The sequence below is a fragment of the Rhinolophus sinicus genome, chromosome 18 (assembly GCF_057876585.1).
Source record: "Rhinolophus sinicus isolate RSI-liver-muscle chromosome 18, RSI-T2T, whole genome shotgun sequence".
Taxonomy (NCBI): Eukaryota; Metazoa; Chordata; class Mammalia; order Chiroptera; family Rhinolophidae; genus Rhinolophus; species Rhinolophus sinicus.
In genome coordinates, this window is record NC_142518.1 from 10,530,581 (window position 1) to 10,553,115 (window position 22,535).

Sequence of the window (22,535 nt, forward strand, 5' to 3'; positions counted from 1 at the left end):
TTCTAGGGTTGGACCAGAAACAGCGTATTTGATTTTTTGATATTTGTATCACTTGACAAATTGAGATCAGGCCACAACCCTCCAAATTCCTGTTTTGGCAAAACATGTACATAATGGCACCACTTCTAAACAAAGTAGTATATACAGGCAAATCACCAGACATGCAGGCCTAATGTTTGTGTGACTAACAATAGTCATACTGCTTTGGCTTCAGGTTACAGTTAGAACCAGCGCTGAATTTGGACCACTCGGATGCTTCTGAGGGGTAGGTGCTTTGTTTGCTTTCCATTTGGGATTTGGATACACATCTTCCACTTTCCAAAGAAAGCAGTCACCGATCAATGTGTAGCTTTCACCAAGCAAAAGTCCCTCCACTGCCTTCTGGCTACTTGAAATTGGTTGGTGTTCAATTGTTAGGAGAGTCCCACCAATCAAGTTCTCTAGGTTATCTTAAAGGGGGTTATCTAAATGGGGGATTTCATTATGGCTCACACTAACAAACTTTCATTTCCCAAAGAGACTGGAACTAACCTTTTTAACTTTGGGAAAACTTAGCAGAATTAAGTAGTCAGAATCTATTACATATGCTTTCTGTCTGTTTCTCACCGTTTTCTTAGTTGCTGTTTTTTATTTTTAAAGAAAAAAACCAGTATTATCAAGGTCTCTATACTTGGAATGCGGGAACTTATCAAAATTAAGCACATCACTTTTGGATTAACTTTGTTTACAGTGTTGAATATGGTTAAGTTATGCAAATAGTTCATCAAGCTTCAGTGATGAAAGTTTTGACTCTGTCCTTAGTATAATTTGCATTGAAATACTTTGTGAAATAAAAAGGCTCCACTAGAACTGATGTTAGCACATCCCACTGAGCAAAACTGTCACACTGACACTTTTTAAATTGCTTACTGGACTGAATAAACTCTGTTCTGTCCAGTTCAAGGGTTTTTCTCTATGTTAAAGTTTTATTTGTAAAGTCCTGTCACATTTATGATCTAAACTAGGTTGAAAGAATTGAAAATTGTCCAATAGATAGGGAAACAGCGCCTGGAGTGGAAGATTAAATGTAAGCTTCCACCATCCGTCATGTTAATCAAGGGGCTGGACAGTGGAGGAAAAGAAATCCACAAAGTAGGTTAATCACTCTCAGCATGGACTGAAAGCAGAAACATACTCTCCCTCCAACAGCCTCTTAGAAATACCCCCCCTGACTACTAACTGAAACATTGGACTCATTTTCCCAGGAGGAAATGTAGATATATATACATATATATACACACACACACACATACACATATATATGTATATAGACAAATATACCAAGAGTGCCAAAAAAAATGCATGCACATGACTTGTATTCATCTTTTGTTACTGGTATATATTATTAGAATTTTAATGCAATTCTTTTCCTTTCTTAAAATGTGTATGCATTTTTTTGGCACCCTCTATATAGATTTTATATATATATATGTGTGTGTGTGTATATATATATTTCTTACATATCTACTTTAAAATTAGTACTAATGATCACATTTCACAAGAATTCTGCTGGACGTATAGCTAATCTTAACGTTCTAAGCCATTTGTGTAGCCCACCACATCTCTGTGGTGCTTGTGCTGTGTGGAAGATCGTAACTCTTGGACCTGTTGCCTATTTTCAAGGGCTTTATAAAGCAATGTGATTAACAGTACTTGGCCTGCTGCTTTTGGCTTACACTATGTATTTTTAGCTAGATGCTGTCATGGTGTTTAAAGGGTATGGATTCTGTCTGGGATGCGTTTGGTGTCCTTTCAGAATCTGTCCTATTATCCTGTGAATAAAAACAAATGGGACCCTCTGAGGTCACCCTCCTAAAGCAATCACCTCACCAGCCCAGTGTTGTGGCTTTGTAGCACGCCCTGTTATATCTACCATATTCTAGAACACTGTAATGCTACTAGGCTGGCTCAGAAAAGGTTTAAATCTCAAATTCACTTCAATTGCATTTGTTGCACCGTCATGGAGTCTTGATGTGTGTTATTTATAGTGGCAGTAGACTCCTAGGTGTAAAGAAAACTTGGGTCTTGAAATAATGGACCATTTCATCCTCAGACTTGTAGGAGTACATTTCTTGGTCTTGAGACCAGTATGTTTTAGTTATGTATGCAACTGCCTTTATTACACCTGGTTATCACAATTCAGTTCTCAGGTGTTGCAGAAAAATCTACCTCTTTCAGACTGTAGATGGAAATAACTGTGAAAAAATGATGCAGATATCTTCTAGTTTGTGCTAAACACACTGCTTTATTTTTACAGCCCACGTCTTTCATGAGGATACAAATTGTTAAGAGGCAGTCTTGTTTTGCTTTTCAAAGACATTTTGTAGAGATTTTTCACTAATGTGAATCTGATTTTATCTACTCGATTCTGTATAGATTAAGTAAATATGTATGATAAATTTAACAGCTTCTGTGTATTCTTTCGTTACCCACGTGACCTTAGTTTTATAAGTTGAGTCCAAAGACAGTTGTAGATAGTTGGTTTCTCAGACTTTAAAAAGTATTTTAGTTACTGTACAATTTAATAAGGGATGGCTAACCGTCTACCCTCTGGGTGGCAGCAGACTCATAGTCAGACTACTCACTGTTGCAAAATAGGTAACTAGAAAAATTCTAGTGTCGCTGCTGTCAGAGCTTTAAAAAACAAGGACTATGGATTTCTCTAGTCTTGGCTGCTCAGCACATTCCTGGGTGTACATATTATATATACAGAGGCACATAGGAAAGATCTTAATTGATGATGAGCAAAAAGTAACATACAATCACATATAAGAGGGGTCCACAAAATTTTTCTCTTAAGTCAGGTACAGTAAGTATTTTAGGCTTAGTGGGTCACACAAGATCTTTGTTGCATATTTCTATCTAAACCAACTTTTAAAAATAAATGTGAAAACCATTCCTAGCTGGCAGGCCCTACAAAATAGGTTGAGGGGCCAACCTGCAGGCTAATTTTGTCCCCTCTGCTGAAGCCTGTCATATAAACAAATATCTTTTTTGTTGTTGGAGAAATCTAGTTTGTTTAAAACTGTCCAAGTTAAGGCACAAATAGGATATGGGGCAAATGATGTGGAAGTTAAGGTAGTTCTAGGTTTACAAATGGACCAATCACAAAACAGACGGCTAACTTTTCCCCACCTCTGGACTTACGGTACTGTCACTGGGTCCCTAACAGCTTCCTTACAAGGAGGCGCGCACGCGCGCACACACACACACACCACCACACCCAGGTTCTAAAAGAATACAATAAAAATTATTTTAAAACTTTATTTCTGCAAAGCCAATCAATAAGTGTTGGAGGGAAAAAGTGTAAAAGTTATTCTTGCATATTCAGGAACAGCAAGCACTTAGTTTGAGAAAACAAGGACTTAAAATAGTTGAATCAAAGGCAGTACCCTGCTACTTGTATTTTAAAACAACTGTGATGTTCTTTCTTAAGCAACCTTCATTTCTTCCCTAAAAGCTACAATATGATACAGTACGCAATAGCTCACTTGAAAGTGCTAGAATCAGAAGGTAAAGAAAGAATGCCATATGCCAGCCCACTTAACATTTACTACTATACAATGCTTTCTGGTGCTTGAGAAACCAAGCTTTCATGTTAGCATTACATTCAACAGAAACGTTTCTCATACTTTGGGTTTAAGATCCTTGCCCCTCCAGTTCCGATGTGGTGACATCTGACTCTTCATCATTGTAAATATTTTCAGCCTGGAGATAACCAAATAAATTCACAGGTAAAACTCCCCATGGTTTTTACAACATAAATTATCTAAAAATAGTGTTTAATCTCCAGATTTTTGGATTCATGTGTCAATGTGTTTCAGTGCTGGAAATTAAATGCAGACATTTTATTTTATTTAGTACTTTCTTTTGCATGTTCTTCCCCCAAAGACTTTTGGTCAATTTAATGAGGAAAGGCAGGCCAGTGCTCTCAAAAATTATTCGCCAGTGTGTAATTTCACATACATACCTAGCTGCCCATGCAGTATTTCAATTATTGGTCATAAAAGGTGTTTCCCCAAAGCATTTTAAACATCCTTTACAGACCGCTAGGCCTGAGGTTTCTGAAAGGGTTGGTTAACAACTCAATGCCTTAGAAATGTCATTCATGTACTTAGTGCTCATCATCAGACAAGTCAGTATCATGTGAAGGCGTGGACCCTTTCCCCCTGTATCCTTCATGCCTGTGACACAGCAAACTCGGGACAGAGCAGCGACGCCAAGAGCCCAGTTGATGAAGAGTGCAATAATGATGAAAATCAGCACATGCTGTGTCTACATCTGTGTACAGATTTCTCCTGGCCTGACAGATGAATGCTGAACCAGACTCATTAAAATGGCAGAATTTTGAAAGATTTGTTTCCTTTCTATAAATACTGGTATAATATACACTTAGATGTTTGAAATATTTCTATTACATTATGTCATTAGTAAATCCTTTACAAGACAGTTATTTAGGAAAAACAATATTTTAGCTCACCATTTGCCATATCTGCATGATGTTATCCTCAGACACTGAGCAAATGACCCAAGGCTCATTGGGGTTCCAGCTAAAATCTGATATCTTCGCAGTGTGTCCTCCATGAATGAACTGTTGATAAGATAATGTTCAAAGTTAGTTTTTAGAGCACCAGTCTTGCCACAGCAGGGGGTGGGGTGGTCACTGTCCTGTTGTTTGGAGGGAGGGTGGTATGGGCTTAGTACACTACTATATGAACCTTCAAGGGGCCTAGGAGATGCTGAGATGATTCGATTACGAATAGGAGGGAGATGGTGGGCACTGCTGACATCAACAAGATCAAGGAAGTTTCGTTTCTGGGCAGGGAACTTAAAAATCAATTCATTAAAAATTTTCCACACTGTTAGTGTGAAGTGTTGCTAATTGAATACCAATACCTGTGCCCCTCACCCCACCAAAAAAAAAAAAAAAACCCCTCAGAAATATAACAATTAAAATCAGTGAGAAATTACTATATTTTCCAGGAGCTCAAATTAGTCTTAATGAAACATGGGTAAAAACCTACTGAGCTCCATTTCCTATTTTCAATAAATATCAAATTCCAATCGCAGTAACTTCCAAGACCTCCAATTTGAAATCATCAAGAGCTAGAATTTGAAGTTCTGACTCATTTTCCATATACATGGATCAATGACAGACTCTAATCGAAATGTGACCTCTCATCTTGCATATGAGAAAGCCAACATATACCAGGAGTTCTGGAGGCCCATCTTCTGCATCTTCTGCTGATTGTTCTTCTCCAATTTTGCTATTAAGAAAGAATATAATGCTCTCGTTACTGAAATTCTTGTAGCATGACTGTTTGCAAAACCAATACCAGCCCAGAAAGTACATCTTAACACACACACATACTGTAAATACGACGTCTTTCTATACTGCTATCAATTAGTTTTTATATTATTTGGTGGAAGTGTGGGGTATTTACTTTCGGGAAACAGGTAAAAGCTGTTTATCACTGATGTTGCAAAATAGAAATTCAGTAAATAAAATTCATTCGATATTTTTACTGTGGTGTTTACTGCATTAGAATTAAAAGGTGACAAGTATATAAAATACCTACAGAGGAAATGAGGCCTGGTCCCTACACTTCACTCTTAATGCCTTTTTCATTCCAAGAGTGAGATATAGTAACAGCAGTCCCACAGATCTGTCTAAAGATATGACAACAAAACTGAAATATATAAGTCAAGGAAAGATTAAGTTTTTTCCTTCTCTTAAATAAAACTTCAATTTGTAGAATCTGGCAGCAGTCCCAACAGTGAAATCACTCATAAGTTCCACAGCCCCATCTGATATCTAGCCCAAAGGCGGACTTTGCTAGTAATAACTGCTGGAAAAAATAGCCAAAACACAGTCTTCCAAGTGGTAGTCTTTTTTTCCTTCCCATAAAACCAATCAAACCAAACACGTGGACTGCTAGACAACTGTATAAGTGCTCACACCATTTTCATCTGTAATTTTATCTAATGCAATTTTAATAGTAAGCAAGTCATGGATGGATTTTAAGAAGAAATTATACAATGCCTGCAAATTTATTATTGACACCTTTAAGGACAATCCAGTTGCCAGGGCATAAGACTTCCAAACCTTGCTGTACCACCTCATACAACCACTACAGATTTTTGTTTTAGGTTTCCAAGTTTACTAGTAAAATTGTTTTCATATAAAATAGAATAGGGGGCAGCCGGATGGCTCAGTTGGTTAGAGCGCAAGCTCTCAACAACAAGGTTGCCTGTTCAATTCCCGCATGGGATGGTGGGCTGCGCTCCTTGCAACTAAAGACTGAAAATGGCAACTGGACTTGGAGCTGAGCTGCGCCCTCCACAACTAGATGGAAGGGCGATGACTTGGAGCTGATGGGCCCTGGAGAAACACACTGTTCCCCAATTAAAAAAAACAAACAAACAAAAAAAACCAGAATATACTCAAATATCTGCTTCAAAGATTCTCTACATTTTCAAGCATCTATCATGGCCAGAGTTTGTTCCATGAGAACACAGAAACTTCAATGGTTACAAATTTTACAATACCAGCATTTTATTCTGCACTGTCTGTGCCGCACACTGAAGGATGGGTTTACTATCTGTAATAAAGGCAGCCTTGGTTTTACTACACTGAAAACTTAGTCCATTTCAAAGCAATATATTTAACACAGCTAGGAAAAAAACTATTCTTTGGTAATTTAGTGATCTAAATGTAAGATAATGACATTTTACAGAGAAATATGTAACTGAGCAACGTTATTAATCGCTCTAAAGGCTGAGACCAAAAAAAGGGAAAGGAGTCTGAAATTCTTAGAATGGCAACTCTGAAGTCAAGGAGCTTTAAGAATTGGGAGAAACTCTTTATACCATGAGCCCCCAGGAGAACATAAGGTCTCTGACAGCATGGGCTGTACTTATCCTATTCCCCAGTGTATCCCCAGCAGTTACATAACCCACAGCAGGAGCTCATCTGCCAAATGAATCAATGAAAGCCCAGAAGAGCAAATGGTAGAAAAACAGAGAAAGACTACTCCCTATAGGTGTACATGAGATCTAAGAACACATGAAAAGCTAGTATCTTTACCCCTTTCTACAGCAAAAGGGTTTTCAATCAATCATTGGGATGTTAAAACACAAATGCACCCCTCCCCCAATTTCATGCCTGAATATCAATATAAAAACAAAACACTGCATAAATTTATTTTACAGTCCATGTGCTGATTCACTTCTATTTTATGGAACAAAGACTCTTCAGGAAGGTACTTAAAAGTTACTTCAATATCAGACTTATTAGGCTGGGGTTAGCAAATTGCTCTTCTAAATTGATGAAGCCCATAACCTGCCAGGTTAGCATTTTGATGCAGCGTGTCACCGATTCTGAGTTACCTTAAATCCCACACATTCAGGCGGCGATCAGTACCACTTGAAGCCAGAATAGTTTCGTTATGTGGAGACCAGTGGACCTAGCAATACATATTTTAAAATGTAAAGAACCATCTGTTCTTATTAGGTTTGTGGCTATTGTCCTGATCTAATCTTTAGTCTTTTCCCGTGACATGTTCTGCATCTTCCCCTTGGCCTCCAGCCCTCAGGCCCTCTTTGTCCTGCGTCTATCCTTTTAAATGCTCTTAAATGGCCCCTATCCCTGGCTTGCCCCCAGGAAGGTCCCGCTCCAAGGAACTCAGCTAAAGGTCCCAATAAGCTTATCCAGCCCCATAACCATCCCAGAAGCTTTTAAAATTTTCAATGAAGTGTATCTTTACCTATGCAAATCTCTACTTGAAACCATGTACAAGATATTTTTTCCCTGGAGGAGCCACCACTCGCATACCTTAACCAAAGAATCCTTGGAATTTTAAACTGATCCTGTTTTGCAAGGCTTTTTCTTCTACTTTTGAACTAATCTCTCAAAAACCTCCAAGTTATTTCCCACTAGTTAACCAGTTGACTTAGAGGAGCATTTAAAAAAATAAAATGTCCCATACCCGCTATATAAAAGAAAATTTTTTTTTACATTTCCCCTTACCAAAAAGTTACTGAAACCTGACATAGAAACATCAGAAAACTGTGACATACCTGGAAAATTTCATCTTTGTGAGATTCAAAGGTATGGAGTTTTAATTTTAAATTGCGCAGATCCCATAAAGCCACAGTCTGAAGAACAGTAACAAATGAAAAGGAATTCGTTTTTGCACTTTACATAAGAATTTTAAAATATCTGATTACCATACAAGTGGGTTTGTAAACACCAAATACGCAAACACCTACAAACCTTATCTGCAGAGCCAGTTGCAAGAATGAACTCGCTGTAGGGATTGAATGACAGGCAATTGACCTCGGCGGTGTGCGCATCCACCAGGTGGCTCGGCTTGGAGGTGGTATTGGACCTGGTGTCCCATCTAAAACACAAAGGAACAAGGCACACAGCACACAAGGAGGCCACGTTCCCTGTTAGCACCACTCCACACCACGGCTTCACTCGCCCCTTCACAGACACCACCCACGCCGAGTGGCAATTCAGACTTCCGACCACTGAGTGATACGTTCTAAACCTACAGAGAACAACTAGGGCTACTGTTTCTGGCTTCTTGTTTCTTAGATTCCTGTCTTACTTTTCCAGCTATTTCAAGCATACACAAAATACTGACGATGTAGAGAATAACATGTACAACCTAGCTTTGTCTAACTTCAGTATTTAGCCTTATTTGCCTCAGGTATTTCTTTATGAGACAAAAAGCATTCAACAGGTGGTTGAATGCAGCCCTGTGGCCATGCCCTGATATAATCATTCTCTGCCCTCATCTTCAACGAAAGTCACCTTGATCCCAATTCTGGTATTTACTACTACACCGAGCATGTTTCTTCACGTTTACATACCTCTTTCCGTTTTTAAAATTGTGTACATTCACATAGCACAGTAACTTTTATGTGAAAAGGCCATTATATATGTGCAGTTTATTATATGTCAGTTCTACCTCACTAAAGCTGTTTTTTACCCCTTTCTTTTCTAAAGGCCAGGACAGAACTTTAAAAAAAGAAATGAAAGCACAGGCCACCACAACCCCTGGTGGTCATTCAGGACACTCATAAAAGACCCCGCTGTCCACCTTACATCATAAGTTTCTGATCATCAGCGACAGAGCCAAACAGGGACTCATGCAGCAGGTGCCAGGCCACATCCTCCACAACAGCTGAGTGGCCAGTAAAGATCGCTTTAGCATCCACAATTTTGCCTTCCTTTGGTCCTGCATTTATATCCCACAGACAGACAGTCTAAAGAAAGAAAAACACAACAAAAGCCATACGAGACTGAATTTAAATGCTAACGTCTTATCTAAAACACCTTTGTTAAAAACTTAACTATTTATTTAACTATATAAATGTTAAAAGTAAACATGAGGGAGAGTAATATAAACAAAAGTGAAGCTTCACAAACAGTAGAGTACATGGGTGTAAGCTTCCATGATCAGAGATGGGGAGGAAAGGAAAATACACTGTAACGAGGGCAGGGGGAGACCGAGCATGCTGCCAAGCAAGGGACACTCAGGTTGGAGTTCTAATTACATACATTCAGTCAAGTAAAACCGGGTCTTATATTAATTTTTGCTCCAAAGGACGCATTAGAGCTGATGGTCCAGCTAGGTCTTATTTTTGGGGAAACACGGTACACGTAAGAGCTAAAACTATACAATTGTTAGAAGAAAACACAGGTATAAATCTTTGTGATGTTGGGTTATGTAATGGTTTCTTACTAAATATGATACCAAAAGCAGAAGAGACAAAATAAAAATACATAAACTGGACTCAGAATTAAAAACTCTTGTGCTTCAGAGGACATCATCAAAAAAGTGAAAAGAAAACCCACCGAATGGGAGAAAATTCTGTGAAATCATGTATCTGATAAAGAATCTGTATCTAAAATATATAAAGAACTCATAACTCAATAAAAAAATTTTAAACGGACAAAGGATTTCAATACGTATTTTTCCAAAGATGTTCAAATGGCCAATAAGCACATGAAAAAATGCTCAACATCATTAGTCATTAGAGAAATGCAAATCGAAACCACAACGAGATACTTTACATCCACTAGGATGGCTAGACTCAAAACAACGGACAGTAACAAGAGTTGGTGAGGACACAGAGAAGCTGGAACCCTGGCACACTGCTGGTGGGAATGTGAAGTGGTGCAGCTGCTTGGCAAAAGGCTGGCAGTTCTTCCATAAGTTAAACACAGAGTTACCGTATGATCCAGAAATTCCACTCCTAGGTAACTACCCAAGAGAAATGAAAACATACATCCACACAAAACTTGTTCAAAAATGTTCACAGCATCACTCAAGATAGCCCCTAAGTGGAAACAACCCAAATGTCCATCAACTGTTAAATTAATAAATTATAGTAGATCTACATAATGAAATATTATTCAGCTATAAAAAGAAATGAAGTACTGACATATGTTTTAACATGGATGACCTTTGATGAAAGAAGCCAAACAGAAATGGCCACACATATGATTTCATTTATATGAAATATTAAGAATAGACATATCTATACAGATAGAGTATATTAGTGGTTTCTAGTAGATAGGAGAAGGAGAAATTGGAGAGTGACTGCTTAATGGGTATGGAGTTTCTTTCTGTGACATTTGATGAAAATGTTTTAGAATTAGTAGTGATAAGTACACAATACAAAATAAACTAAGATGTAATTTATATTAATCAGGCCTCATATTTGTAGTTTCCATTATAGAGGTCCACTTTTACATAATGGGACACCTTTTGCCCACCTTCCCTCCATTCTAAGGCTGCTTTGAAAGAGCTTTGTGGAATTCTAAGGCTCCAAAAGGACAGTCTGATAACCACTGTTCTAAATCCTGTGCAAACATTATCACAATAAGCAGTAGTATCACCCTACAAAAGCTGTCATCTATGTAGTATTCCTTCAGTGTGACACCGTCTTTAACTCTCAGCACACAAGTAGGTTAGGAAGAATAGGTTTCTCACATGGTCATCAGATGCACTCAGGAGATGTCCACTCAAATTAGAATTCCAGGAAAGGCCATAGCCTTCCTTCTGGTGGCCTCTTAACCTAAGATCAGGATTACATTCTCCACTTGGGTCTAAAGAAGAAAAGAAATACATTAACTACTGATTATCTGTTTATCAGAACCAGTTAAGAGCCAAGTCTCACTCCTGAGTGAGCTGTGACATTTATTACACGTGGAAAAGCACTGCACACACAAGGACTCGGTCTGACCCACAGGCACCTTAAAAAGCTGTTCTTTGTGCTTCGTTTCAAATACTCAATGTAAACCAGATCTCATGACCTGAAAATGACTGGTTTCTTTGCAAAACCTAGTACTAGCTCTAATACAAAACACTGAAAACTATAGCTATCCTACAAATTTGTGTGGTAACAACCTGCCCCACCCCTGGGTCAATTTTTAAAAAATATTTTTGTGAGGAAAACGGCACAGCAGGTCTGGCTGCTCAGTCTTTGCCTGTCTCCAGGGTAGCCTGCAACTATAACTGACCCTTAGCCAGACCCTGGGAGTACAACCCTCATAAAATTCTTCATGTCACTGAATGACGAAGTTGTGTACGCCCAGAGCAATGGGGCATGCTGTGGCAGCTTGTCAGGACTTGTAGGATTGTTTAGCAAGATTCCTGTAGGACTGTTTAGCAAGGCTTCACTGCTGGGGTCCTGAGTTTCCCTTACATGGCTGGTCCATAGAGTAGGTGGGATGTGTTTATGTCACCAGACCGCCATAAAAACCCCAGACCCTGAGACTCAAAACGGGCTTTCCTGGGCAGACACTAAGCACACAGCCCTGTGGTTTGCTACTAGAGAGAAAACGTGTGTGGCCCCAGTGGGGAAGGAGCCAGAAGCCTGTGTCTGACCTCTCTGGACTCTGCATGATGTGTATCTTTTTTCTCCTGGCTTTTGCTCTGTATCCTTTGCTGCCAGGTGCGTAACCTGCTATGAGGTCCTTCTATTAAAGCACTGAATTTGAGGGTGGTTATGGGATACACAAAATAATTTTTAACTTTTAAAAATTTTAGTTTGAATGACCTCAAAGCAATTATTTCTAATCAAGAAAAATGGTCAAGCAATGGTGTGATTTTATTACTACATACCTGGCTTAGCAGGGTGCTTTGTATAGTCAAAAACCAGCACGTCAGAAGATGGTGTTTTGGTAGCAATGATGTGAGGATTCTGCGGCATGTAACGAGCACGGTTGACTTCTCCTTCGTGGTTAATTTTAATTTCACATTCAATTTTTCCTGTCACAGAACCAAAGCCACCAAATTCTAATGTGAGAAGAAAGAATAAACACATACACTTACGATTAAAATTCACAACTCACTTAATCAACCCAGCCAATTTTAGCCTGACAGAATACAACAAATCGAGAGAGACAGAGAAAAAGAGAAGACACAAAAATATGGGTTCACTTGCCACTTTGAGAATTTATTCTCAAAGCCCATTTGCATTGGAAAATATTGATAGCTATTTTATGCAAGTTAATTCAGTTCTACCTTGGATTTAAAACAATTAAAAATTGGCCTCTTTCAGTTGTGAAGACGATGTAGTTATTCACTAAAATTAAAATAACTACATAAGAAACACACCTCAGCCTTTTAGTGCAAATATAACTCATTTGGAAGCGCTGCAGTAAATTAGCATCTTATTTTAGTTTCATTAAGACAAGGAAGGTTTCACCCTCAGGAGTATAAACACTCCTAGAGTCTCAAGTCAGAAGCAGCCTCAAATAAGATACCCATGCTACGTAACCCCTGCCCACCCCCAAGACACATATACATGTTGGTTTCACCAGCATACTTCATTCAACTGCTAGTGGAGTGCCAAAGCTAAAACGAGGGGCTTAGCCTTTCTATCTGGTATGGGAATAAGACTACTAGTGTTAAAAAGTTATTAAAAAGGCCTTGGGAAAGTAAGGAAGCCACATAAAAAGTATGATAATGTCTGGGAAGCAGCAAGATGATAGCAGAAAGAATATAAGCAGAACATCTAAGCAGATAATAGCAAACAAGAACATTTTTGTGGTCATAGATAAAAACTTGAATTAGTTGCTGACGCTTAAAAAGGTTGGAGGCTTCACATAATTGTTATTTTTTTCTTGACCTATATTGCTTCTTCTTTGCACATTCCTTTTAGCTCACCCTGTGACTCAGGTCAGGGAACACTAACTCAAATGCCTAATGAAGCCAGGCAGGTAACAAGACAAACAGACTGTATGGGACCTGGAGAAAACACTGAAAACAGTAAGCCATTTCAGTTTCCGCCAGCTCTTACTATGTGGGATTGCTTAATGAACAATGGCTCCCATGGCTTAATACCAGAATGGCAAACACAGCTCACTATTTCTGTGTGGCTGAAAATCATCTCCCATTCCACACGATGATGACACTCAAACAGCCACATGTAGTCACTTATTTCCCTCTCAGCACTTGCCCTGCCCACCGTGTCCATGGGAGATACTTATATGTGCCTCAGCCTTTCTAAGACCACCCCTCCTGATCTGCTCACTTCCCACCTCCTGAGACCCTGCTCCAAACTTGCCCCCATCCCCATGGACTCCAAGGATTCCTTCTGTTATGAAGATACTCAAGTTTCCCAACCCCTTTAGGAAAACCAACCTGAACAGCTCCCCTTTATAAAGAAAAAGTCAGAAAAACTATCTTAATGACATTAAAAAATGCCATAATAGAAGTGTTAACTTTGAATTATTTCAGTTACTTGTTAGAATGTAATACATTGGAGAAGGGACTTTAGTAACTTAATATATGTCCACATATTATGCATAGAGACTAATTCCTAAGACAAAGTCCAATAAGTACATACTTTAGGACTAAAAGCCATTAAAAACTTTCTGATTATAGCAATATTTACAGAAATAATGCATATGTTTGTAGAGGAATGGACTGAATAGTAGGAGTGGTAAACCATATAAATAATTTTGGAAAATAGTTTTATATTATTTTAAATTGACAATAAACACACCATAGAACTCAGCAATTTCACCCCACTGGATAAATTCTCCCACATGTGGACAAGGAAACATGGCAAGGATATTCACTGAAGCACTGTTTCTAAGACCAAAAAACCACGTAGGTATAACCCAACTGCCCTTTGGTAGAAGAATTGATCACAATGGAACACTACACAGCAGTTAAAAGAATGACAGACATCAACATGGTATACATACACATAAAAAACAACACTGAGTGGAAAAAGCAAGCTGCAAAACGATGTGTATTTAACTACTGTATGAGTAATAAAAATACAAACAGTTGAAAACGGCACGCTAATTGCAAGACAGTGATGAATTCTGGAGAGGGAGGGAGGGATGGGGTAGGCGTGGTGGGACTTGAACTATAATGTAGTGTTTTCAATAAGAAAAAAAAACCAAAAGCAAAAACTGGAAAATGTTAAGGTCTATCTATTAAACCATTGGGGGGGGAGGTGGCTGGGAGAAAAACGGGAAGGGATTAAGAAGTACAATTGGTAGTTACAAAATAGTCACAGGGAGGTAAAGTACAGTATGGGGAATATAGTCAATAATATTGTAATAACCGTGTATGGTGCCAGTGGGTAGTAGACTTAGGTGGTACTACACTTATTGGGGGGAATCACTTCATAAATTACATGTCTAACCACTACCCTGTACACCTGAAACTAATATAAAATAATATTGAAAAGTCAACTGTAACTGAAAAAAAAATGTCAAAAACATAAAACCAGTTACACACTTAGAAAGAGAAAAACCTTTGTGGCTGGGCGGAAAGCACTAACTCAGCAGGTCTGGTTGCTTAATCCTTGTAGCTGAGGGACACTGGGACCATGAGTGACCCTGGGGCAACCCCTGGGAACGCCGCCCTCTGTATGTTCGTTGTCATTGATGGATTGATGATTTTGAGATGTACACCTGGAGCAATGGACCATGCTGTAACAGTTTGTCTGGATTGCTGTGCACAAATATCAAGATTGATGATACACACCTGGTTTTATTATTGGGGTCCTGAGTTCCAGGGTCACGGCTGGCTGCCAGCAGGATGTGCCTACGAAACCAGCCCCCATACAAGCCTCAGACCCTGACACTGGCATGGGTTTCCCTGGGTGGATACTCTGCACGTGGCCCTGTCATTTGCTGCCAGAAAGCACATCCTGTGCAGCCCTGGCCTCCCCTTGTACCAGACCTCCCTGTACTCCCTGATGTGCATCTTCTCCCTGATGTGTATCTTCTTCCTGATGCTTTTGTTCTGTACACTTTATTGTAACAAACTTCAGCCATGAATATAATTTGTTATCACCGAGCTTGGAACTTGGGTGGTGGAGGGAGTAACAAAACAAAAAAATAAAAATGTTTGACAGGAGGAAGAAAAAAAAACAACCCCATGGAAGTCAACAGCTTCCATTAAAAAAAAACCCCACTATTAACTGATTAACTGTATAGGAGGAAGGAAAACACCCACGGAAGTCAACAGCTTCCATAAAAAAACCCACCATTAACTGATTAACTGTTTGGTATATATGCTTCGTGACTTTTTCTATGCATACACCAGTCACTCAATTTATCTTGGATATCTTTCCATCCCACTGCATACAGATTTCTCTCATTCTTTGTGTGCGTGTGTAAAATTTCAGATTTATCTCATTCTCAGTAACTGCTGCACAATATTTCAAACATACCATAATGCGTTTAACCAATTTCCTATGAACTAATATCTGGGTGGCTTTACTACCGTGTTTCCCCAAAAATAAGACCTAGCTGGACCATCAGCTCCAATGCGTCTTTTGGAGCAAAAATTAATATAAGACCTGGTCTTATTTTAATATAAGACCTGGTATAATATAATATAATATAATATAATACCCTGTCTTATTTTACTTTTTGCTCCAAAAGATGCATTAGAGCTGATGGTCCGGCTAGATCTTACTTTCAGGGAAATACGGTAGGTTGATTCTAATTTTTCTTTCAATCCTGCAAATAATGCCATTATGAAATCCTTGTGCACATGTGGGAGAGTAGTTCTGTAGGATAAAGTCTTAGTAGTTAAACTGCTGAGCCAAAAAAGATATTAGTATCAAGTTTTAGTAACATACAACTATACAGAGGCACACTCCCTTAAGACACCAATACGGGGATATCTGGGATATACCTACCACCCTTCTCACTGTCACAGTGGGAAGCATCAAATTGCGCGTCATCATTCGGAATATGGACTCGAGCAACCACGAGGTGATTCTGCTCATCAGATGTGTGAGTCCCCAGCACTAGCCAATGAAGGGCATAATCCTTTCCTTCTGGTCTGTTTGGAAACAAAATAAGTCACACTAATCCTACAAGAAATTAGTTGCTATCAAATTCAGTCCGTCATCAATCTTTGTACTCATAAATCATGACTTCTCGCCTAAAATATATCTTCCATTTTAATACACTAGATGTTTCTGATATCCCAATAAAAGGTTAACAAGGTGCAATGGAAAGAATAAGGCATTGAGTCAGAAAAACTGCGTTTAAATCCTGGCTCACACTAAGGTTAGCTATATGCAATTCCTTAAATCACAACTTCCCTGTGGGCCTGTTTCTTCACTTAAAAAAACGGGTTATGAGTGCAAGTGGCATGATGTGAAACCCCCTTATTTATGTTTACGGTGCTTCAAGTTTATAAAATGGGCGTTCTCAATTGGATGGGGCAGGTGTCTTTGTTACTAGTTCTGTGGAAATTTACTTTGAGGCTGAAGAACCTGTTGATGCCTCTTGGCACCCTGGTCTGGGTAGTGATTTTGCATCTATGTCAATTAACAATGCTTTCCCATTTTATTATCTGGAATAGAAACTTTTACCTGTGCCCCATGGTCCCACCTCAGTGAGGAGGGCTGAGAAGTAGGGCTCTGGGCCCCAACACCAGACAAGTTCAGCTACTTATCTGTTCCTCAAGCTCAGTTGTACAAAGGATTCAGTCATTTTGAAAAAAGGTTTGAGGCATGTAATTTAGTAATAACTAAAAAACACAAGATGAAATTTTACCAAGATTTGGCTTAAGATTAAAAAAAGAACAATAAATACACGTACAACTCCAAGAACAGAATAAGGCCGCCATGGCTAAGCAACAACAGCTTGATGGAAAAAAAGACATGAGTATTAGTCGATTTATATTCAGTGGCCAAGAATATGGTGTGGTTATCAAAAAGGTAACTAATTCCATCTTTAAAAAAGTTACATGGGGGGAGGCAATGTGCATGAGCACTCGTCCACTTTTTTTTAACTGGAGAAACCACACTTAGAAAATGAGGCTCTAGGCAATGTGTTTTAGGAGGACTTAGACAAAATGAAACCTTTACAGGGAATAGTGGCTCAAAATGAAAGGGAACTTAAACATATCTCACGAGAACCATTTGAAAAGAAATAGGAATGCTTGAGAGAAAGGAGGCACCACAGAGCAACGTTAGTGCTGACATAAAAGGGAGGAGGAAATGACTTGTTTTTTATGGCGTTACACAGAAAAACTAAGACCAACAGGTAAAAGTTGCAGATAAACAGGTCAGTTCATAACAGGACATTTCTAAGGGGCATGGTCCCAAGATGGACCTGAGGATCTGAAAAATTCCTCGACTCTAAAATTCAATTATTCCGCTTTCCCGACTCAATCATTATATAAGGATTTTTCTTTTTCCTACAAATCCTTTTGTCTCTATCATTAAAATACAAGCCTATTTTCCTGAACCAATCAATATTACACTATTTTCCTCCAATACTGGATATGCCTAAGGCTGCAGAAGACTAATGATAAATGACCTTGTTCATTTTCAGTGCCAGAATCTTGAGCACTTTGACTCCACTGCTAAGAAATTTACCCAACAATTATAGATTATCGCAAGGTTACTCTCAGCAGCATTGTCTGAAGCAGCAAGACTGAAAACAACCTAAATATCTATCAACAAGGAACCGGTGACATAAATTATAGTATACCCATAAATGGAATTCTATGGAGTCCTTAAAACAAAAGAGCATATCTAAACATGCTGATAGGAAAAATCTCCAATATAAATCCCTAACTAAAAAGTCAAGCGAACAACTTGCTACTAGAGAAAAAGATGGGAGGAAAGATATATGTAAGTACTTCATGCTGGCAGGATGAATAAGAAATTGCAAACAACTGACTCCACTCTGGGTAAGGGAACTAGGAGAATGTGGAAGGGGGATTTAGTTTTCACTCTATGCACTTTCGTACCATCTGAATTTGAATGACTGCAAAGCTTTTTAGGTAGAGAGTAAATTAGTCTCAATACGTTTAAGAAATTATTTAATAAGGGAATATAATGATCTACCAGTTTTGAAAAGTAATTTAAGAAACATCTAAATAAAAAATTTAAAAAGTGGACAATTACCTAACTCGATTTAAGGACAACAGCTCAGAAAGTGCAAGTAATCATTCAGAAGGTTGTATGTAGGCAGAAGGCCTTGTGAGGTTGAGTAGGGTGAGTAGGGTCGAGTTCCTCCAAGACCCAAGCCATAACAGCAGCCAACATTTCTGCTGCTCTGTATAGTGACAAAACACAATCACAGTCCCTTCATACTCCAAAAAGAGCCCTGCAAAGCACACACAGCCATCCTCAACATCCAAGAATGCAGGCTGGCTGGCATTTTCTTGCATTCCCAGAGCCACTGCACATCCCACAACCAGATCCCACTTCTTTGCATGCAAAGAACACCATGGAATACATAATTTACTTAAAGTATTTTCTGCTAAGTTCTTAAGGGTTCGTATAAAAGCAATACCTGGACTGAGAACATACAGATCTATTATCTTTAAAAAAATCTTTATGCAAACACATTATAGGTACCATTTAAAAGACTTCAGTAAGCAGCTTTCATTGAAATCCAAATGGAGAAACAGTGTTATTGCATCCTCTCTAACAAATTATTTCTGAATAGGAGTCAGCACCAGTCACTGCTGTGTACTTACCCTGCACCAGCACTTTAACATTCATGACCTTATTTAATTCCCTCAAATGTAGGCAGTTAGTACCATCAGCACCTCCATTAACAGACCAGACAACTCAGGGATAGAGACTGACCAACTCGCCCTAATTCACAAAGCTACTAAAAAGGGGGAGGATTCAAACTCAGGTCTCTAACCTTAAAGCCCTCACTCTTTGCTATTGTTATAGTCAGTCAAAAAGCTCCAAGAGAATGTAAATTAAGTTAAAAACTTAAATCCGCTTAATAGGAAGACACAAAGAGTCAAATGCACGTGAGTGCCCTTAAGTAATTGATGCTCAAAGTTATTTTAAATGTCAACGCTTAGAAGACTCCATTATTTAGTTCTTGGCTACTCTTCCCACATCTATATTTTTACACTGAGATTTCTTTGGGAACTTCAAAGGAAGCCCCCAACTGTATGGAAGTCAATGTTCGTATATGGAGAATCTGGCCATTACGAGTAATTTTATATAAAATTAACTTACTCTATTTTTGTAACTTGTTGCAAAATCCCGTACTAGAGTTTGATTAATCCTCATTAAATTATATACACAAGACACCCAAGTTTAATACGCTTCTAAAGTGCATGGTCAAGTTCCTACAAGAAAAAGTCCAAATGTATGAGGAAGGTTGTCTGTCTAGTGCAGGGACTACCTAAACTCCGGGGCTACCTCTTTTAGGTTTGAAAGCCCCTCTCCACCATTTGCCATCTGTGCAATCTTAGGCGTTATTTAACATCAGTAAAACAAGGATGATAAAAAGTAATCAAAGTACTTATTCTGAATACTAAACCAAATAACAACATAAAAAACTGTAGATGTGCCAGGCCCTGTTCTAAATGCTCAATAAATGTCAGCAATTACCAGAGAAATTTTAGAAATAGCTGAAAACAAAACACTCTTATGAAGACCAATAGCAACCTCAAAGTGTATTCCATACTGTAAGCCAATAATATCCCCCCCTTTTTTTCGAACTGTTGCTAAATTCTTTTCCCCTTTGCCAATTAAAACCTACGCATCTTGGGGGCTGGTTATATGGGTGTGTTCACTTTGTAAAAATTCATCAAGCCATATGCTTATGATTTGTGCACTCTTCTGTACATTTATTTTTCAACAAAGTTTGAAAGAAATCCATTCATCTGGGCCCAAAGAGATGCTGTTTTATATTTAAGCCCAAGAAATGTTAAATATATTTGGTGCTTCCAGCAAATATCATTAATCTCACAACAGATTCTTTCTCCCACTTCAACGCCACACTTATACATCAGAAATCATCCCATAAATCGCTTGTTAGTTTTGAAAATAAAAAATCACCTGCCACCTCATCCAAGGGCTAAATTGATTACATGCTTATGTTCTACGTATAAAATGCCAAAAGTAGGAAATTCAGGCCAACAGTGAAATTTGTGCAAAATAAAAGTTGCAGGAACCCTTACTTAGTCACTTCAGGAAGCCACTGAACGGTAAGACTTGGCCACTGAAGAGCATGGGTCATAACCAGGTCATACAGAAACGGTGTATTCTTCTTCCAGATTTTATATTCTTCATTGATGACACGCTCCTCCACAGTATCTTCAAACACTGAAATTTGGAGAAAGCCCACACGATTAAAGGGTTGAGAGGGATCGAAGTCAAAACCTGTACACAGATACTGGAGGTCACCTCGAGAAGGCCACACCTAATCTACTCTTTCTCTTTACCTCTAATTTGGACTCGAACAACTAACTGCTCTTCCAGAACATGGAAAGAATATTAATACCAGGAAGCTGATTTTTTGCACTTCGAGATCAATATCGCCTGCGTATACAGAACTGGGTAATTAATTACACGGACGTCGAAATTGTTTTGCCGATTACAGCCGTTCGCACCTGTTCTAAGATGACGACCCGTTCGTAGAGGGGCTCCACGACCCACCCAGGGAGACGAATCCACGTGTAGCAGAAAGCCACCGACCCGCTCCCTCCATCCCCCACAAGAGGCCTCCGCTCCCACAAAGCCGGCTCCGGCAGCCATAGACCGGCGGGTTCCAGAATTCCCCGGACAAGGGCCGCGACCCCGAGGCGTCGGCGCGCGCGTGGAAGGAGCCGCCGTGCCCGCTTTCCGGCGGCGAAGGCCGCCTCCGCTCGGGGGCCGAGGGCGACAGAGGGAGCGCTGCCGCCGGAGGGGGGGGCAAGGGGGGGAAGGGGGCCCAACTCGCGGCCCCGCGCCCGACTCCGGAAGTGCTCAGAGCCCTCCGCTCCGCGCCGCGTCCCGCGTAGGCCCCTGGAGGCGCTCGCCCAGCCTCGCGCCCGGCCCCGCCCCCTGCTCCGCACGCCAATTCGCGCCTTTCGCCGGCGCGTGCCGCGGCCTCGCGAGCCCGCCGCCCCCCGCGGCCCCGGCGCGCGCCGCCCCGCAGGGCCTCTTACTCTCTTTACTCGCCATCTTGCGTCGGGTTGTTCGCCCCTCGCCGCCGCCTCGGACTCCCCTCGCTTGCCAAGAGCAGCCCAACTGCAGGCGCTCCTGCCTTTCCCAGGCGCGCCACACGCTTCTAGCTCTCGAAGCCTGAGCTCTGTCTTACGGCCTGGGTGCTCCCCAGACGCAGAGTCCTTCTCTCCCGCCTCCTCCCCGCTCACGGGTACCGAGGACTGAGGAGCTCTTCTCTCTCTCTCTCTCTCCAAACTTGGAACGAGACTTTTCAACCCGCGCCTCCCAGCCCGCCCAGGCAGCTGAGCGCAGGCGCACCCGTCCTGGGAAAAGTAAGAGGCGGTAGAGGGGCGGGCTTGAGAGCAGACGGCATCGTCGTCTCGACCAATGACGTGTGATAGGTAGGTTTCACGCGGCGTTTGGAGGCGGGCTTCTGGGGGTAGGCGGGGCGTTCCGCGACAGGAAGTTGGCGAGGCGCAGGCGCGAGGACTCGCCCTGCGCTCCCAGGGCCGGGCGTGGGGGTGGATGGGGGCGCGCGGGGGTGGGGCGACTGGAGGCGAGGCTTGCTGGCTGCGCGGGGGCTGCGAGCCCAGGAGGCGAGCCCTGAGGCCGCGGGGCGTGGTTGCTTGCAGCGGCCGCGGCGGTGGGGGTGGAAGGGGGGCAGGGAGGCTGCCACCGCTTAGCCAAGCAAAATCTCAGAGCGAGAGAAGAAAATGGTTTCTAGTCTCGAGAGATTACTGTGCCCTCAAAGTCTCCCCGATAATCACGGGCATGCAATTCTGTGCACCCCGAAAGGTTTCCCCCCTGCCGACTGGCCTTTCCTGAGGCCTGGGCGAGCCTAGGTGGGGTTTGTCGGAGGCAAAGACTTTTTGCAGAGGCCGCGGGCGTTTTTTGAGTGCAGAAGACGGCGGGCCTCCCTGTTAGGTTAAACCTGTGGCAGGCCGCCAAAGGCCCAAAGCTGACTTGAATTACATTTTCGTTTGTTCACACATTTGGGTCCTTCAGACGATGATTTGCAGCCTCTCGTGTATTCAGAGGATTTTGTCCCTGCACTGGAGTTATTGTCTCCTTCCCAG

General features: G+C 40.7%; 1 protein-coding gene and 1 long non-coding RNA gene across 5 annotated transcripts in view; one reads left to right on the plus strand and one right to left on the minus strand.

Moving 5' to 3' along the window:
• Positions 1 to 3,289: 3,289 nt before the first annotated feature.
• RBBP7 (RB binding protein 7, chromatin remodeling factor) lies at positions 3,290 to 21,763 on the minus strand. Of its 4 annotated transcripts, none has more exons than XM_074323771.2 (12): positions 21,462 to 21,763; positions 20,493 to 20,637; positions 16,234 to 16,379; positions 12,183 to 12,356; positions 11,049 to 11,164; positions 9,155 to 9,315; positions 8,315 to 8,441; positions 8,119 to 8,196; positions 7,429 to 7,505; positions 5,249 to 5,306; positions 4,520 to 4,630; positions 3,290 to 3,747 (listed from the first exon to the last, which is right to left on the minus strand). In XM_074323771.2, the coding sequence occupies exons 1-12, from the start codon at positions 21,475 to 21,477 to the stop codon at positions 3,679 to 3,681; spliced, it is 1,278 nt and encodes a 425-aa protein (XP_074179872.1). In that variant the 5' UTR covers positions 21,478 to 21,763; the 3' UTR covers positions 3,290 to 3,678. The 4 variants fall into 4 exon arrangements, with proteins under 4 accessions (XP_074179872.1, XP_074179873.1, XP_019601866.3 ...); XM_074323772.2 differs by having other exon boundaries at positions 12,183 to 12,329; positions 21,462 to 21,751; XM_019746307.3 differs by lacking the exon at positions 21,462 to 21,763 and adding an exon at positions 20,925 to 21,306 and having other exon boundaries at positions 12,183 to 12,329.
• The window catches only part of LOC141569644 (uncharacterized), a 37,304-nt gene continuing 36,490 nt past the window's right edge, over positions 21,722 to 22,535 (plus strand). The window contains exon 1 of the long non-coding RNA XR_012493359.2: positions 21,722 to 21,860. This is a non-coding gene — a long non-coding RNA (uncharacterized LOC141569644). The remainder of the gene's footprint in view (positions 21,861 to 22,535) is intronic.

Bases quoted from the DNA above. Each gene is read 5' to 3' on its own strand.
- RBBP7 (XM_019746305.3), bottom strand. From the start codon at position 21,069: ATGGCTGCCGGAGCCGGCTTTGTGGGAGCGGAGGCCTCTTGTGGGGGA. The intron at 16,380-20,492 runs GTAAGGGTTCCT...GTTTCCAAACAG, and splicing joins TGGCTTCCTGAAGTGACTAA to ACCAGAAGGAAAGGATTATG. The intron at 3,748-4,519 runs GTGAGCTAAAAT...GGTTATCTCCAG, and splicing joins TCATGCAGATATGGCAAATG to GCTGAAAATATTTACAATGA.